The sequence below is a fragment of the Paramormyrops kingsleyae genome, chromosome 17 (assembly GCF_048594095.1).
Source record: "Paramormyrops kingsleyae isolate MSU_618 chromosome 17, PKINGS_0.4, whole genome shotgun sequence".
In the NCBI taxonomy this organism is placed as follows: domain Eukaryota; kingdom Metazoa; phylum Chordata; class Actinopteri; order Osteoglossiformes; family Mormyridae; genus Paramormyrops; species Paramormyrops kingsleyae.
In genome coordinates this window covers 14,731,699-14,748,792 of record NC_132813.1, presented here as the reverse complement: position 1 = coordinate 14,748,792, position 17,094 = coordinate 14,731,699, and the positions used below count along the sequence as shown (strand labels likewise).

The window sequence follows — 17,094 nt, the reverse complement described above, 5'->3', positions numbered from 1 at the left end:
TTACAGCGCTGTGATGTGTCATGCGATTTCCACAAGGGAAACGTAATGCTCACATAAAGCCAAGAATTTTGTCATGGCTGTTTACATTAACACGTACATTTATTTTTAATTTACCAATTTTTTTTGACACGAAGCGGCTACATCTGAGAAAGATTAGATCAGCTTTACAAAATAAGAGTTTTAAAACTGGACGCAACTGAATGAAATGTTGCCCAATTCTGTCAGTTAAAATCATTTTGTCATCTATACTCATCGATAAATTGCAAATAGAGGCATTTCTGCAGATTCATATTAGTGCCAGGAGCGAATAAAAATCTAGAAAAATAACCATAACAACAATGTAATGATTTTAATTTTGTATTTATATATAGCCATTCTTGTTAAAGTCGCAGACGTCACCCGAGAAATCTACTCAAACACGAAATTATATTATTTTATTGAAACGACAATAATAGCTGTAATAATGTAGTAATGTTTTTAATACTGAACGGCACCATTTTATGTAATACTTCATTTTTAAAGCAATAAATAAAGCAGTCAGTTCACGTGTCACTTATTAGTTTATTTGTTAAGTATGTCTTGATATGTATTATATGTATTCTGAATATTTTAAATGCTTCTTGTTTTTTTTGTGCATAAAGCACAGGCGAAACGCGGGCTACTATAAGACGATGCTCGAGGTCCTTTCACTCTGGTCGGCGTATTTCGTCATCAGGCGGCATCTTTCGCGTGCTGGGGTGGCGTGGATAGGGAGTCGGTCTGGAACGGTAATTCTTTAAGTCTTTTTGACATGAATCGGACATTATATGTATTTATGCTGTTATACTGGTTTTCCTAGCAATGTAATAGCCTGTCAAACAACTATCAATGCATGCTTATACTAACCGATAGGGGTTTTGTCGACTTTGGTCAGCTGGCTGGAGTGAAATTTTCATTTCGAAACAAGTTTGCCACTCATTTACATGTATGTAGGAGTTTATTACCTTATAGATAGTCTATAGGGTTTACAAACTACCCCTGCGCTTTGAATGTATGTGATTTTAGATTAATAATGTAATAATGTACATTGTAAGATTTCTCGCATGAGCGTAAGAGTCTGAAAGTGTGTGTCACACCACATGTGAGAGTTCGCAACCCGTTCGATAGCCATAACCCTGACAGTTGTATTAAAAAGTTATTTTGAGGTGGGTTTTAGTTTTTATTGGTTATTTAGTTAATTTACATGTGGGTTTGTCCCGAATGAGTTGTTTTGTGTGTGTGTGACACCTGGTAAGCTGTCTGTCATATCCTACGTGTCTTGTTTTACAGTGAATTGGCAGTTATGGAGTACATCAAAACACCCGCCACAAGCCACCAGGGAAACATGTAAGTGATTTTGTTCAGTAGTACTCGTCATCACGTTGTTTCATTGTCGTTTTAAAGAGCTGGTGCGGCTTTTTAGCCGTTTGTTTTCCCGGGAATTGTTGCCTCTTATTAGTTGGTGATGCTGTGATTTTTTTCAGCCTGTGCTGTACCTGCGGCGTTCCTATACCTCCAAATCCTGCCAACATGTGTGTGTCCTGCCTGAGGACACAGGTGGATATTTCCGAAGGGATTCCCAAGCAGGTCTCAGTGCATTTCTGCAAGCAATGTGAAAGGTATCACCGGTGCCTTAGAGGCAGCACGTAAACCCACTAGAACAGTGTTTCTCAATCTGGTCCTCGGGGACCTACAGGCAGTCCATGTTTTTAGCAAAAATGTGGACTGTCTCACATGGACCTGGGAGGGAGCAAAAACGGGGACCGACTGTGGGTCCCTGAGGACCAGTTTGGGAAACACTACACTAGAACATTTAGTAAATATAACAGTGATAATTATGTGCAGGAGATTGGCTGCTTTGACCTTTAAAGACCTTTATATTTTAGAATGAACTTTGGTTTGCCTTCTTTATGCAGGTACCTTCAGCCCCCCGGCACCTGGATGCAGTGTGCCCTGGAGTCTCGCGAGCTGCTTGCCCTTTGCCTTAAGAAGCTGAAGTCATCGATGTCCAAGGTAAGTTTTTCCTAGCAGTGGGGCTGAATGCGTTCCTGCAGCGTGTCCTGCGGAGCCCTTGTGGAGGGAGGGGGCAGCTGTGTAACTTGGGAAGCGTTCTGACTGACCGATTCTGCTATCTGGTCCAGGTTCGTTTGATAGATGCTGGTTTCCTGTGGACGGAGCCACATTCCAAGAGGATTAAGGTGAAGCTGAGCATCCAGAAAGAGGTGAGCTGAGTGCAGTATTGTAGCCTGCAGAGTTAGATGCTTCTAGTTTTTCTTAAAATAGCATGTTTAGCATGACTGATAGGAGGTGCCCTGGGTTCTGTTATTCATCCACAGTGTACGTGTAGATTGGATGGTACGGTTGGTTTGGGATCTGTGTCCATGTGTAGAAGGTCATGGTTTAGAATCCTGTGGCAAGTAGAGTAATCACATCACCATTGGGCGTTTGGACAAGGCCCTTAAGTTCACCTGTGCCAGGGAATCTGGCTGGACCCTGCTCTTTGATCCTCAGATATCCTCAGTCGTACCTCACTTCAGGTCAAAGCATTTGCTAAATAAATAAATAAATGTAAACGTGGCCTCATGTTGGAGTATCTTCAGGTTTTTTGATGTATTAAAGCTGTATTTGTCTGTGTGTGTCAGCTCCAGCTCAGAGTAACCAAAGGAGATGGTGCTCTCCACAAAGTAGAAAATGTATCTCAGACCTTTTATGTGCCTCTAGGTTCTGAATGGTGCCATTCTCCAGCAAGTGTTCGTGGTGGAGTTCATCATCCAGTCCCAGATGTGCGATGACTGTCACCGAGTTGAAGCCAAGGACTTCTGGAAGGCAGTAGTGCAAGTGAGGCAGAAGGTTGGTCACCTCATGAAGATGCTTCTCTAGGGATTAATCTGCACCCCGTGATTCCGTAGTCAGCCTTGACCTGCTTTAGATATATTGTGGAATTCTTAATGTCTACACGATGAATAACCATGTGATTCAATTTAAGAACAAAGCTAGCCATTTGAACCGATCCGACAGACTGCCTGTAATGGAAACCATCGCTGAATCGCCTGAAGTAACATATCCTTACAGGATTTCTTTCATTTTTTGCTAGTTTTTATCGATGGCAATGGCATCTGTCCCTAATATGACTTTAGTTTGCGTTTGAGAAAGCACTTTAGTTGGGTGGAGTTCTGCTGGGTGCAGGCTGTGATTAAAGCTCCCGGCCAGCTGACATCGTGAGGTCCATTGGGTCTGATAAATCTTGTACGGTATATTTCACATTTTGTTGGTTGTGATTTCTTTCTTGCAGACAGTTCATAAAAAAACATTTTTCTACCTGGAGCAGCTGATTCTAAAACACAAATTGCACCAGAACTCGCTTCGTATCAAGGAGATTCATGGTACGCTGTTCCAACATCTGCACGTTTGAGTGAGCTGGATTTCTGCCCCGAAATCGCGGGGAAAAGCAGCTTTTGTGGCCAAGCTGTAGGGCCGTAAACTCTGTGCGAAACGGTAAATCTCAGTGCGGCTGAGCATGTGCCTGCCACCTGTCGGTCGTAATCTGCCTGCCGTTTTTGCTCCTCGTTAGCGGGAGTCCTGTTTCTGCTCCTCGTTAGCGGGAGTCCTGTTTCTGCTCCTCGTTAGCGGGAGTCCTGTTTCTGCTCCTCGTTAGCGGGAGTCCCATTTCTGCCTGTCCCCTGTGCACAGCCCGCTTTTTAAGCTGTGTCTTTTAACTAAAAGCATCTCTTGCTCCTGACTGCAGAGGGCGTCGACTTTTACTACGGCTCCAAACAGCATGCTCAGAAGATGGTGGACTTCCTGCAGTGCACAGTCCCCTGCAGGTGAAGCTCGGCTTCCTCTCGAAGATGCTCGTTTAACGTCGGTGTCACGATTCATGGGCTGTCAGCTGAACTTTGTGTAAAAGTTGTAATTTTTTAATATATATTTTTCTGATCGGTATCCACATGTATAAACTTGTGGGGAAAACATTCAAACCCCTTTGTAGGTCTAAAGCATCTCAGCGCCTGATCTCGCATGATGTCCACTCCAACACCTACAACTACAAAAGCACCTTCTCTATGGAGATTGTCCCCATCTGTAAGGTGGGTGGTTTCACTCTCTGGGGACTGGGGGTGGCGTAAACCCTGGTGACTTGCTCTTTACATCACATGCCCTTTTATCCAGGCATACAGACAGCTGTCAGTCAGCTGCCGATGCCTGACCCACACTTTTCTGCCCCCTGGCCCTGCTTCCTCTGTCCCTTAGGATAACTTGGTGTGTCTGTCACCACGCCTGGCCCAGAGCTTGGGGAACATGGGGCAGGTGTGTGTCTGCATTCGGGTCACCAGCACCATCCGGCTCATCGACCCCAACACGCTGCAGAGTGAGTGTCCTGTCCTCTCACTACACTGCTCAACTTCTCACAATCTGTGACCAATTGTCCAACCCAGTGGTTGCTTCAGATCGTGGTATGATGCCCCTAGTGACCTGGAGGACTAACTGCCCTGTCTTTTATTAGACAGGGCCTTCATGCACGCACTAAGTATTTTTATATTTAGCAAGGCTGTGTCAGCTGCTGTTAATGCTGCTGTGTGGAGGAATCGTGCGAGAATCCATCTGTTTACAGTTTAAAATGCTAACCCCCACCCTCCCCTCCCGCAGTCGGCTCACTCACCCCAGGACGGCACCGTCTTATTCCCAAACTATTTTAATCTCTGCACGCTGAAATCTGGCCTCCACATGTTCTTTCCGTTTTTTCATTTGATTTTTTTTTTTTCTTCATTCACTTGAGAAAGGTGCTGTTCACATCTTGCGTTCAAATGCATATCGGGGCCAAACCAGGACCCAGCTGTTCAGAACCGGAGATTCTGATTTATTGACTGTCCTGAGGTTTTCAGAGATGAGCTTTTAAGACTCTATACACATTCGATCACCCTTCAGAACTTGCCGGAGATCCTTCTGGGCTCGGCATAAATCAATCAGGCCCTCCGGGTAGAGCTGGGTTCTATAGAAACCAACCCACTATGCTTTTCTCTGAGTGGTGGTGCAGCTGTCTGAGGTTTGACCTCTGACCTTTTTCCTGGCTGACGCGGCAGTCGCCGAGGTTGATGGGAGTACCTACTGGAGACACCCCTTCAGCAGCCTGTGTAACCCCCGCCAAATGGAGGAGTTCATCATCATGGACCTCAGCATCATCAGGGATCAGAAGCTGGGGGCCGGAGCTGGGCTCCGCTCCAATAAGGTAAAGCCGGACAAGTAAATGGTAAATGGACTGCATTTATATAGCGCTTTTCTACTCCTACGAGTACTCAAAGCGCTTTACAATACATGCCTCACATTCACCCATCCACACACCAGTGGCGAAGGCTGCCATGCAAGGCGCCAACCTGCACACTGGGAGCAATTTGGGGTTCAGTGTCTCGCTCAAGGACACATCGATGGGGTCAGGAGGACCCGGGGCTCGAACCTGCAACCCTCTGGTTGCCGAACGATAGCACTACCTCCTGCGGCACCATCTTCTTGTATGCCTGGATAAATGGGCATGTGATGTAAAGAGGGTGGGAGACAGGAAGTGCTGTGAGACTTGAATGAATCTATTGATCTCCCTGCGGATTTACCCAGGATGCACTGCTTCTCTGGATAAATGTAACGGTGAACTACATGGCACATACATTTTTGGTATTTTCCTGTTTTCTTTTAACTTGTTTTAAGTTTTACCTGCCTGCATTCACAGTGAGTGCTAGCAGATGAATTCTCCCCTATAAAGTGTCATGTCAGTGATTGTAAGAAGCAAATTGAAATGTTTGAAGTTAAGCTGCAAAACAGCCCTGCGTGGATGTTCTGAGTGGCAGGATGTCTCAGCATGGAGGTCAGTGTGGACCTCAGCCTCTGCACATCTGGATATTTCTGAGACAGGGTTACTGTTAACGAAAACCAATAAACTGCAACTAAGCAACAACTCTAAATATTGCTTCTGAAACAAACTGAAATGCAGTAAAATCAAACATAGAATTTCCATTTTGAAATACGGTTTGGCTAAAGATTGGCATTAATGATATCTAGAACATGTTTGTAAGTAAAGTAAGTCAGTTTGTCCATCTTAAGAACATTTTTGCATAATGTGCTCTGTGTCTTTGTGCAGGATTCTCTGAAGATCAGATACATAGAACTGCTCTACAACTTTCCGCCTATTCCTGAAAATAAAATTACTAAAACTTTAACTGTATAAAGATTAAATGGAAATATCTTTAAAAACTCTTTAAACACTGTAAACTAAAACTAAACTGAATTTCAAATTAAATTTATAAAATGATATAAAAACTAAACAAAACAAAGCTATAATAGCCCTTCTGTTAGAGCAGGTCTGCCCCAATCTGAAAGCGTCTGCACGCACGCGTGTTCAGTGTGTACATGTGTGTGTTCAGCATACCCTAGCAGAAGTGTGGGTGCAGAAGACGTCTGAGATGAACACCAGCCAGCAGTACCACTGCCGCACCTTCCTGGGCCACCTGCTGAACATTGGCGACCTGGTTCTGGGGTGAGTACCTGAGGGCTGCTGGCTTCTGCACTGAGCCTTAGAATCTCTGTACTGGTTACTCTGGAATGGAATGGAGAAGTAAGTTCTGCTGCGGAAATGGTGGGTGTAGTTACCTTTTTGTTGGTTCACCATGGTTTATTTTGAGTGATGCATTCTTTGAATGTTCTTGGGGTTTTCTCAAGCATTTGTCCCCCCTGACCCCGAAGGTTTGACTTGGCCAATGCCAACATCAACGATGAGTTTCTCAACAAGATTAACCCCCACCATGTCCCTGATGTGGTAAGACCTCTGAGTTCAGCCGTCAGATATCTTTCAATGACTTTTTGTTATTTTCCCTTAGAAATAGTCTCTATAATGCCAAGCTTTGGTTTATACTGACCTCTACTGGTAGGAACTGGCATGGCATTCCACTGGAGGCCATCTCAGTTGGTTTACCTGTGATTCACCGAGTTCGGCGACCAGCCAGTTTAACATATTCGTCTCGAATGACGTTTTTGGCCCATCCAGGTGCTGATCAAGAAGAGTTACGACCGCAGCCGGCGAGTGACTCGCAGGAACTGGAAGCTGAAGCAGATGGACAGAGACCGGGAGGGCATGGAGACGGATGACGAGAGGTGGGCGGAGGCTGGGCCTCACACCTTTGGGAACTGGGTCACGCATCTCTGCTTGAACCCTGTGGCCGGTTCTCCCTCAGTTATCGATACTGGGCCTCAGCCAAACCCGAATTCTCCCGCCCTGAAGCATGTGAAGCTTCCCTTGTGCTTTGCACCTTACTTCTGTCGTCCTCTTCTGAGCGATGACTGTGAAAGCTGATCGCTGATACCGAGTTCCATCTGCTTCTCAGGCAATACCAAGACTTCCTGGAAGATCTAGAGGAAGACGAAGCTCTGAGGAAGAATGTCAACATCTACAGAGGTGAGTCTGAGGCGGCGAGACTGACGTTGGTCTGGGGTAAACTCCCCCGAGACCCTCGTGTTCCAGCCACTCAGTGAATTAGGTTAATAATGCAAGTTGGTTAATGAATGTGATTTTAATTGAGGCTGACCATCTATAGAGCAAATCCTGCATATCACTTCATCTGGGGGCAAGTCAATCTTACTGGTGTCCGGACATTAAAGTGATTAGAATTTGGTAATCAGTGATCATTGTTGACACACAATGGCACAAAGTGCACAACAACAAAATGTGTCCACTGCATTTAACCCATATGTGACATTGTGACATAGCGGGGGGGTAGCTAATTCAGCACCCGGAGAGCAGTGCTTGGGGATGGTACCTTGCTCAGGGTACCTCAGTGGTACTTTGCTGGTCAGGGATTCGATCCAGCAACCTTTCGATTAGAAGTGTGCCTCCCTAACTATTAGGCCACCACCTATATGTATGTAATCCCCTGCTGTACAGTTTTTAATATTATTTTGAGAAGTGTTGCATTTGCTCTGTAAGCACATGTTGGGACGCGGTTCAGTCCATGTGCTGACATCTTCCTGGCAGATTCCTCCAGGCTCCCAGTTGAGAGCGACTCTGAAGACGACGGCGCCCCTAGAATCTCCCTGGTGGAAATGCTGGAGGACCTGAGCCTGAGCGACGCCACTGGGGGCGAGGGGGCGGACATGATGACCGAATAGACCCCCCCCGGGCGCGCGTGGCTTCGGTGGGAGGTGGTGAAGCGCAGCATCCTGCCGCACAGCGTCAAACGGGACTTTCCACCCTGCTTTTAAAATGCTGTGTGTCGTATCTAATCACTGTATCTCTTGCAAAAACTTGTATTATACTAAAAGAATAGTAATAACAGCTAAAAGTAACTATGATTAAATACGAATGACTAGTAGTTGGCTCAAAATCTAACTTTATTTTTCTGATGTAATACACATGTTGCCCACCAGGTGGAGACATTGGCACACTGGTCTCAGTCGACCGAGGGGAAAATGCTGGAAGCCTTAATACTTAGCTGCTGGGTGTTACCGTGATGCCGGCTGCCTCCTGAAGCTAAAGCAGTGTCTCCACCTCATGGTTATAATTATTAATCTCAGGGTCTCACCATACCCCCCACCACCCCGGGTGCCAGGCTGTTGGCTTGAGATATTGGTTCTTCATTCGCCATGAGTCTCAATGGCGTTCGATCAGGTCACGCTGCGCTTCCCCATTTTAGGGCTCCTGGTGCGACCTGTCTCTCCTGGGGATCTAAACCGCACAAACAACCGCAAGCTCACTGGACCGTTGGGTGTCATGGGGGCAGAGGTGCCGCAGTTGGGGCTACTTAATGGTTGACATTCATGGGTATTGGGTGTCCAACCTGGGCCCTCCAGTGGTTTCTTTAAGGCAGAGCTGAAGGGCGAGCAGGTTGAGGTGGGGTGTGGGGGTTATGTGGTTGGAACTCGATCCCTGATTTGCTGAAACTAGATCCACTTGGGAAAGAGGCTGAGGGTCGCCTTTGAAGTGGGAGGGGAGCGACCTTTATTTTCTCCTTTATTAGAGGGCAGACGGGGGTAAGTGGGAGGTGTGTGTGGGGTCTGGGGGTGCTTCTTAAAGGTTATATTGTTGACCTGGCTCGTTAGCTGGGTGGCCCCAGGCTTCGCTTTACCACAGGTATATAATATACAGGCATCGTCGTTAATTTGTTCCAAAGCTTGATGGTCAATTTAATGGAGAAGTTTGGGGTAGGTACCTTCACGATGGGATCAGCGGTCGTCATCCTGGCACCCGACACCTTAATGTCCTCCTGACCTTTGGTGACTGATGAGCTTGTTTTCATTACTACATGAGTGCTGTGAGCCCAGGATTTGGGACATGAGCTGTACTTTATAGAGAAGGTTGGCTGACATTAGCTGGTGATAAGAGGTTTTGAAAGCGCATGGCCCCTCCCCATGGGGGAGGGGGGGTAAACTCTGAGCTGTTACCTTGCTTCCCCCTGGTCGCCTTTCTGGTTCCCACAGGGTTAAACCATGTGTGATAATCCTACCCACTGTGCCTCTGGAAGCCTAGTCTCTCCCATCGCTACTTCCAGCTTGCTAATGTTGCCTATTCTCAAGCAAACACTGGAATTTTTTCATTTGGGCCTGGTTGGGGTTGTATGGGATACGGTTCCCTTATCAGTCTGTACAAGGTTCATTTGTGAAAGCATTGCACTGGGAATTGGTACTGAGGTTTTCCTTGTATTAGCGTTTTAAGAAGTGGTGTGTAGGTGTAGTCTCCCAAACAGAGCCATCCTTGATGCTCTTCCGCATCTTATGTATCGAATGTGCACCTTTCTGGATGGTTTGGCTGCTCTTTGAAAGCTATATTCAGCGTCCATAGAGGAGACTAATTATAAGTCACGAGGCAGCTCACCAGATGTACTCGATATCAGATCGATGCATAGCCGCTTTGAAGACACCCAAACATATCGTCTTGCCAAAAGACCACGATGCTGATTTATTGGCAGCAACTGAAGGTCCGTATGGGGGTTTGGAGAGCAACAGTATTGAAATATGATGCTCAAATGATTAAAATGTTCCCCTTTTTTGTTCCCCAAGTTTGTGCACCAAGAGCAACCTGCCTTTTCAATGAAATCTAAAAATCTCAACTGTAGTTTGAAGCTGAAGTCACAAGGAAATGATGCTTTGTGACCCTGTGACAGGAGACCTTTGTGTTCTGTGTACTAACAACGTGATGTTTACTTTAAAGTTCCCTTTAAAGCACCTTCTGAAACCTGATTTCTGACACGGTTTGCACCCTGGTTCTCTCTTCTCTTGCCGTTTCAAGTTTGCAATCTTGAGTCCTTTGAATAATGTTCCCTCAAGCCGGATCCTGCGGCGGAACATCCGCGCTCCGCCGATGTGTGTAACGCTCTTGTTTCTGCGCCGTGGTCCGTGACGTGAAGCATGACTGAGCCTTGCTGCCCTGCACCTGTCATGCTGACTGCAGCTGAACGGCATGGCGGAGACGCGACGACTTGTGTTATCTGAGGTTCGTCTCTGGTGGTTTGCCTCAAGATACAATCGCCCAGGTATGAAAGTGATGAAATTCTGAAATGTTCCCTTGAAGCTGTGGTGCGCTAGGAGTGCCCCCCTCTGTCCAGAGGAGCTGGGCTCCGGAGCTGTGTACTGAGGGCGGGGTATAACACAATGGGACCTCTCCCATGTTCCAGTTCCTCAGTACATCTGGAGGACCAACCCAGTGCAAACTATGCCATTGCTCAGCTCGTTTGATATCCATTGAACAGGTTTGCGCTTTACTTGATGGGCATAAATACTTAGTAATAACTCAGTTACTACTGAAGTACAAATCATGAACAAATACAGTAGCTACTTGAGATAAAAGATGCGTCATGATTCGTTGATGACCAGACACATCAGTAATTATTATTTCTTAAGTGAAGATTCCTTCTGTACTTCCTTCAGCACTTCACAAAGCTTTACAGAATTCACAGAGTAAGAAATGTAGTAATTGCTTGAGATAAGAAAAAAAAATGCATCCTGGTTCATTAATGAACAAACACAAGATCGGTATTTAAGTTATTCATGACTCGTTCCTTCAGTTGTTCCCAAAGTTCACAGAATTAACACACACAGTAACTGCTTGAGATAAAACCTGTCACAATTCATTAATGATGAATTAACATGAGATTAGTACGTAATTAAGACTAGTTAATACATAATAGCATAATACTATATTATTTATCTGTCCCCCCCCCAGGTTCGTTATGGTTTGATCTTGTCGAATATGAAACCTAATTTCATGGAGGCTAATATGGAGCCTCACCTGTGAACTCAGTGGTCAATCAATCTACATCATTCATGCTTGTTACAAGGTGGTTGTGTAACGAGCTGTAAAGCTGTGATTAAATGGTGTTTATTTAGGGTCATGCACGCCATGAAGCTGTGGACATTAAGATGGTCCCCACGCCCAGGTCAGAAATCCTCCCTGAATAATCGTGTTCTATTTCCGTGTGCCGCTCTCTTATTTGTTCTTTTGAAGTTGCCGGATGAACTCTCCCGCCTTCCTAAGCAACTCCTGCACGGCTTCGTTGTCACACCGGCATCTCCTTTGCCTGCCGCTGAATCACAAAGGGTCACGTCCCCGTCTCACCTGTTCATGCGGCTGTTTCTGTTAGGATGCTCGGCTGATGGATCACTGGAGCTGGTAGACGATCATCTCTCCCCTCTTAGGATCACTAGAGGACCGTTCATTGACCTCTCTCGTGGCCCCCTGCATTGCCAAAATGGGCTTCTTCATGGAAGTGGTGGGCTTCTTCATGGAAGTGGTGCACTTCAAGAATGTTCTGGGTAAAATGTCATCACCTTTCAAAATTCTGAATGGGCAGCAACCATTCGAGTCCCCGGATTCAAAGGACAGGGTCCCTCCTAATTCACTGGCTGGCACAGCATATTTTAAGGAGAGGATTACACCTATTTCTGTTTCATTTCTTACCCTCCTTTACTCGCGTCCCTCACCATTCCACCATGTAGTGATAATTACCCAATGTTTTCATTAACAGACACTTTTAAATAATCCAAATGCATGCATCTTGGGAAACAGGTTTGTGCTGAGATGCCAGTGAAGGTAGGACCTACCCAGGGTGTGTGCTGAGCTGAGATCCTCCCATGATGAGACCAGAGAGTCCATGAGGTTCCTCTTGGCTCTGCGTGGAGGGCCAGTCTTCAGGTCTCACCGGCCGACTTCAAGCAGTGAATAACTCGCGCTTGAAACCGCAGCTGCAGTGTAGCTGAAATAGTGAGTTTGATGGCACCATTTTGAGCACTTGTGGTTGGAAGAACTTGGGGATGGACGACTTCAACGAGGAAGCAGGTCTTTGGATTTGTTGGCCCTGTAAGGTTATTGAGGGGACAGGAAATGTGGTTCTAGGCTGCAGTGGAAGCGCAGTAGATGTATCAGCAGTGAATAGGTACGGTTTGTGCAGTTTGGAATGCAGTTAATTCACAGATATCAATTATGGGATCATGTCTGTCAAGCAGAGATTTTGAGAGCATGCCAGTGCTCATGCTCACCCCCCCCCCCCGCCCCCCCCGGCCCCGTCTGCCGTGATTCCGCTTTGTTGATCGTCTGCTGGATGTTCCAGGCTGTTAAGCTCATAGGGGATAACAGTTCAGAGGGTGAAGCGGCTTGTCTGCCCCGCCCGCTGCCGAACGCGGTGACACACCGGCATGCATTCCGGGCTCCTCTCTTTGTTGCCATCTTCTTTTTTGTCCATCGCCCTTTGATTACTGGTCTGAGGAATTGTTTGTGTTCCATAACAACTTTTTAGTTCAGTGCTTCCCAACCCAGGCCTTGGGGACCCACGGACGGCCCACATTTCTGCTCCCTCCCAGCTCCCTGCCAGACAGTCCACATTTCTGCTCCCTCCCAGCTCCCTGCCAGACAGTCCACATTTCTGCTCCCTCCCAGCTCCCTGCCAGACAGTCCACATTTCTGCTCCCTCCCAGCTCCCTGTCTGGGAGTCCTTGAGGACCCGATTGGGGGAAACCCTGCTTTAGGTGATATTACAAACCATCGAATGCCTAACAAATTAACAAAATTATTAGGGAATTCTATGAGACATTTTGGGATCACAATAGTAGCTTTTTGAGACTGTCAGCGTCAGGTGCTTCTGCTACACGTTTGTCATACTCAGATCCCACATCGCTGCCCCAAGTGGAGGATGATGTGCTGCAGTGTTTGGGCCAAGTCACATGACCTTCATGGTGATCCACTGACCAGCAGAGTGACTGTTGGGGAGCTGGAGGAAAGCGCCGTAGCTTTGACCCCCTCTCACCCTCACCTATGTGGAGGAAGCGCTGTCGCTTGCCACTCCACACATGCACTTCTGGGACTCAGGACTTAAAGAGACAGCACACTTCTTATCTTTTACTTGCGCAAGGGTGCCCACTCACTTAGATGCAACAGACAGTATCTGCGCCTCAGTTCAGTGTCACACCGGGCGGTCCCTTGGCTTCTTTATTTATACTTGGCGGGAGGGGCTTACATGGGGCGTAGTTTAAACTGTTAATACTGCTAGTACCTTTACAGACAAAGGTTTATCAGGAAACGCTATACAACCCAGGGTAGGCCTCCTTGGCCATGTTGACAAGCCTATTCCCCACCCAGAGTTATAGTTCCTGTTCTCTCATCCCTCGGCGTCTAGGGACCACTTTGTTCTGCCCTGTCACTAGACGCAGGGGCTGATACATATATATTACATAATGCTAACACACATACTTAATATGATAAAAGTAATACATTTTCCACTCTAACAGTCCCTCCTGTTTATCATGTTAATTGTAAGAAGGCAGAATCACACTGAGGGTCTCCTCGAGCTTCAGGAGTGGTCCACGCCCTTTAGGTTTTCGGACCGTCCGTCATTGTGAGTTACACCTCTCCGGGCTCTTCTTCCATCTCCATATTGTCGGTAAGGGACAACAACATATTGTCTTGAGCTCGAAACGCGGAATGTAGAGCAGAATTAATCAGCATTTTCAAACATGGAATCACAGTGATACAACAGCAGAAAAATAATATAAAAAACATCAGAAATGGTGCACATATTCTCATCAGAATGGTCCACCATGCTCCGGTGGTGAACCAGGACAACCACGAGAACCCTTGCTGGCTCTTTTCTTCGGTCATCACCGTCCGTAGATCTTTCAGCTTTTGCAAGGCATTCGTCATGTTGGAAGAATGTACATTGTCAGGAATATAAGTACAGCAGGTTTGATTCAGTAATACACACACCCCTCCCTGCGCCGCAGTGAGGAGATCTAGTGCCATTCTATTCTGTATCACCATCTGCCGGGTTATATCCAATTCTTTATTTTGTTGCTGCTCTATTGTTATGGAAGCATTCATGAACAAACCTAATCTGTAGGTCAGAGTTTCTACGCGGAGCAGTAGTTTTCCTACTCCTACTTGTGGAAACAAGGCAAGTATTACTTTCTTCCCTTCGGACCACAACTTTTGATCGTCGGGGACATCTGTTCCCCACACGCTATCATGTTGTTTCACGGTTTCTTCCGTGCTGCGTTTACGTCGTTTAGTTGTGTCCTCGGTGCTTATTATATAGGTGTGATCTGAAACATAAATGGGTGCACAAACTCCGTACCAGCCGGGTGGTAACACAAAATAAGCACGGCTACCACACAACCAGGCTACGCCTTGCACCCAATAGGACCCATTGCTGGGGCCTGACATGTTGACTGGTGCTCCTTCACCTGAAACAACAATTTGATCACAGTTTGTAGTGTTACCTAGGGGGTTTGTGCCATTCATTTGGTCATAGCACATAGTATGGTTGAATGTTCTCGGGTCTTTATTCATAAGGACCGGGAACGGGAATGAACTATTGGACTTGGTGACCTTGAAGTCAATCCAAAATAGTCGATCACAAGTGTTATTGTCGATCCCTGGGGCATATGGGTTTGTGTCATTTATTTTAATACCTATGTGCTGGTATCCGACGCCTCCGAATGAGGAAGCACATTTAGCCTGGGATCTGTTCATAGGTTTCCCGGTTAAAGTTGGGCCTTCACTGTGGTGTGGCATGACAGAGCAAACATAACAGTTAGACAGATTCTTTTGTTTCACAGCGTCATGTACATATCTGTACCAGTAATTCTGTAGGAACGGATGTTGTGCATCTCCGTTTATACGGGTGAGGTGAATCCCATCCGGGGTCCACTTTTTCCCTACATCCACATTCTCATCTCCAAATTGTAATATCAGTGTAATTAGTATAACGAAAAGACCTGTAATCAGACCTTTAGCCCACCAAGAACACCCTGTCAGAGCCATCCTAAAGGAGTGCAGTTCAGTTGGTTTCTTCACCGGGTTGAGACAGCGAAAACCTATTGTATTTCGTGCCTTTGTAGCGGACTTCCACTGCTACTCCGCGAGTGAGGCGTCTGGCAAGGGCTTTATGAGCTTACAGTGACTTTTGTGAGACCTGTCTAAAACAGCGGAATAATTCTCTCCCATTAAGGTGAAAGCTGGTCTGTAGTTCCGTCATAGCTGTCCAGAACTCAGGCACACCGTCCTCTACGGCAGGGATGCCTTTCAGGGCGGCTGCTCTATCTTCTGCTGTCCATGGGCGGTAAACTAATATGGTGGCTGGTGGGGCTATGCCATCATCATCCAGGGCTATTCTTGGATTAGCCACTTCCACCATCGGGGCGAGGAACTCATCTTCCTCATCTAATTCTATGGCATGCCACTGAACTCTCCGACTTTCAGGGTTTATGCGTTTTTGCAATTGTGGATCTGTCGCCCTGGTCTGATGTAACCTTGGTCTCTCTCCCTCCGCTCCCTGAGCCGCTTGCAAAGGTGCAGGCTCGTTTTGATTATGATAGGGTGGTGGCTGTGGCCCTAGTGGCGCAGCCACAGGCACATGCGGGGGAGCAGTGGGCGATGTCTCCTCATCTATTTTAACCAATGCTGCTTGTAACTTCTCTTTTTTATTTTTCTGTTTCTCCTTCCTCGCTTTATCTCGGAGTTTGCTTTGCTCTAACCAAGCTTCAGACAGCATGTATTCTCTCTTTTTCTGTATTTTATCTTTCTCTGAACGGCAACTAGCCAGTATATCTAATTTTAACTCGGTCTGCAGTTTTAGAATGTCCCCTGTATTCAGATTTCCAGGAAATTTATATCTTTTCTGCCATTTCCGATTACTCACAACTCCTGCTCCTACTTTGTATGCTTCCATAAATTTCTCATCTCCCGCCAATTCTACTTTGCTCTGACTCTGTCCCATTTTTCTACAAAAAACAACAACCCCTAGGTGCAAGTCCCTGGCATGAGACCTCAGGAGGACACTGACACGGCCTTCTACTGTCTCCTATGGAGACAGCGGTATCAGTTTTCAGGGGTGAAACCCGTCCTTTCTCCCTTGGTCACCAGTATGTTGTTGCACCCAGGCCAGACGTGCAGACCTTCTACTAGTCTCTTAATACACGTCTGTTCTCATTCACGCTGCAGCGTCGTGCTTCTCACCTGATCCTTTCGCGAAGTGCTTCTAGTTCTTGTCCGGAGGCCCATCAGACGTCGCCCCAGCCGTCGGGAACGGTCCTAACCACCGGCCTGTAGACGAATTCACGTCACAGGTCTTTCACACACTCTCTGTGAGTGAGACTGTCGACAGTTTTCGGTGTTGTTCGTCGGCGGACTGGTCGGCGTCCTCTGGTCTCCTCTCGGATCCGGCTCGAAGGACCAAGTTTTATGTTGGGGAGCTGGAGGAAAGCGCCGTAGCTTTGACCCCCTCTCACCCTCACCTATGTGGAGGAAGCGCTGTCGCTTGCCACTCCACACATGCACTTCTGGGACTCAGGACTTAAAGAGACAGCACACTTCTTATCTTTTACTTGCGCAAGGGTGCCCACTCACTTAGATGCAACAGACAGTATCTGCGCCTCAGTTCAGTGTCACACCGGGCGGTCCCTTGGCTTCTTTATTTATACTTGGCGGGAGGGGCTTACATGGGGCGTAGTTTAAACTGTTAATACTGCTAGTACCTTTACAGACAAAGGTTTATCAGGAAACGCTATACAACCCAGGGTAGGCCTCCTTGGCCATGTTGACAAGCCTATTCCCCA

At 46.7% G+C, this 17,094-nt stretch overlaps 1 protein-coding gene across 1 annotated transcript; it reads left to right on the top strand.

The window, feature by feature from the left end:
• The first annotated feature begins 641 nt into the window (after window positions 1–641).
• Window positions 642–8,366, top strand: nmd3 (NMD3 ribosome export adaptor). Its single transcript, XM_023807148.2, has 16 exons — window positions 642–767; window positions 1,309–1,365; window positions 1,503–1,637; window positions 1,935–2,031; window positions 2,160–2,240; window positions 2,740–2,868; window positions 3,311–3,401; window positions 3,764–3,842; window positions 4,007–4,103; window positions 4,267–4,384; window positions 5,097–5,242; window positions 6,426–6,538; window positions 6,745–6,817; window positions 7,046–7,152; window positions 7,383–7,453; window positions 8,030–8,366. The coding sequence occupies exons 2-16, from the start codon at window positions 1,322–1,324 to the stop codon at window positions 8,161–8,163; spliced, it is 1,515 nt and encodes a 504-aa protein (XP_023662916.1). The 5' UTR covers window positions 642–767; window positions 1,309–1,321; the 3' UTR covers window positions 8,164–8,366.
• Window positions 8,367–17,094: the final 8,728 nt, after the last annotated feature.

Coding starts and splice junctions, on each gene's coding strand:
- nmd3 (XM_023807148.2), top strand. CDS start 1,322: ATGGAGTACATCAAAACACCCGCCACAAGCCACCAGGGAAACAT. Junction 1,366..1,502: donor ACAAGCCACCAGGGAAACAT/GTAAGTGATTTT, acceptor GATTTTTTTCAG/CCTGTGCTGTACCTGCGGCG. Junction 3,843..4,006: donor CAGTGCACAGTCCCCTGCAG/GTGAAGCTCGGC, acceptor ACCCCTTTGTAG/GTCTAAAGCATCTCAGCGCC.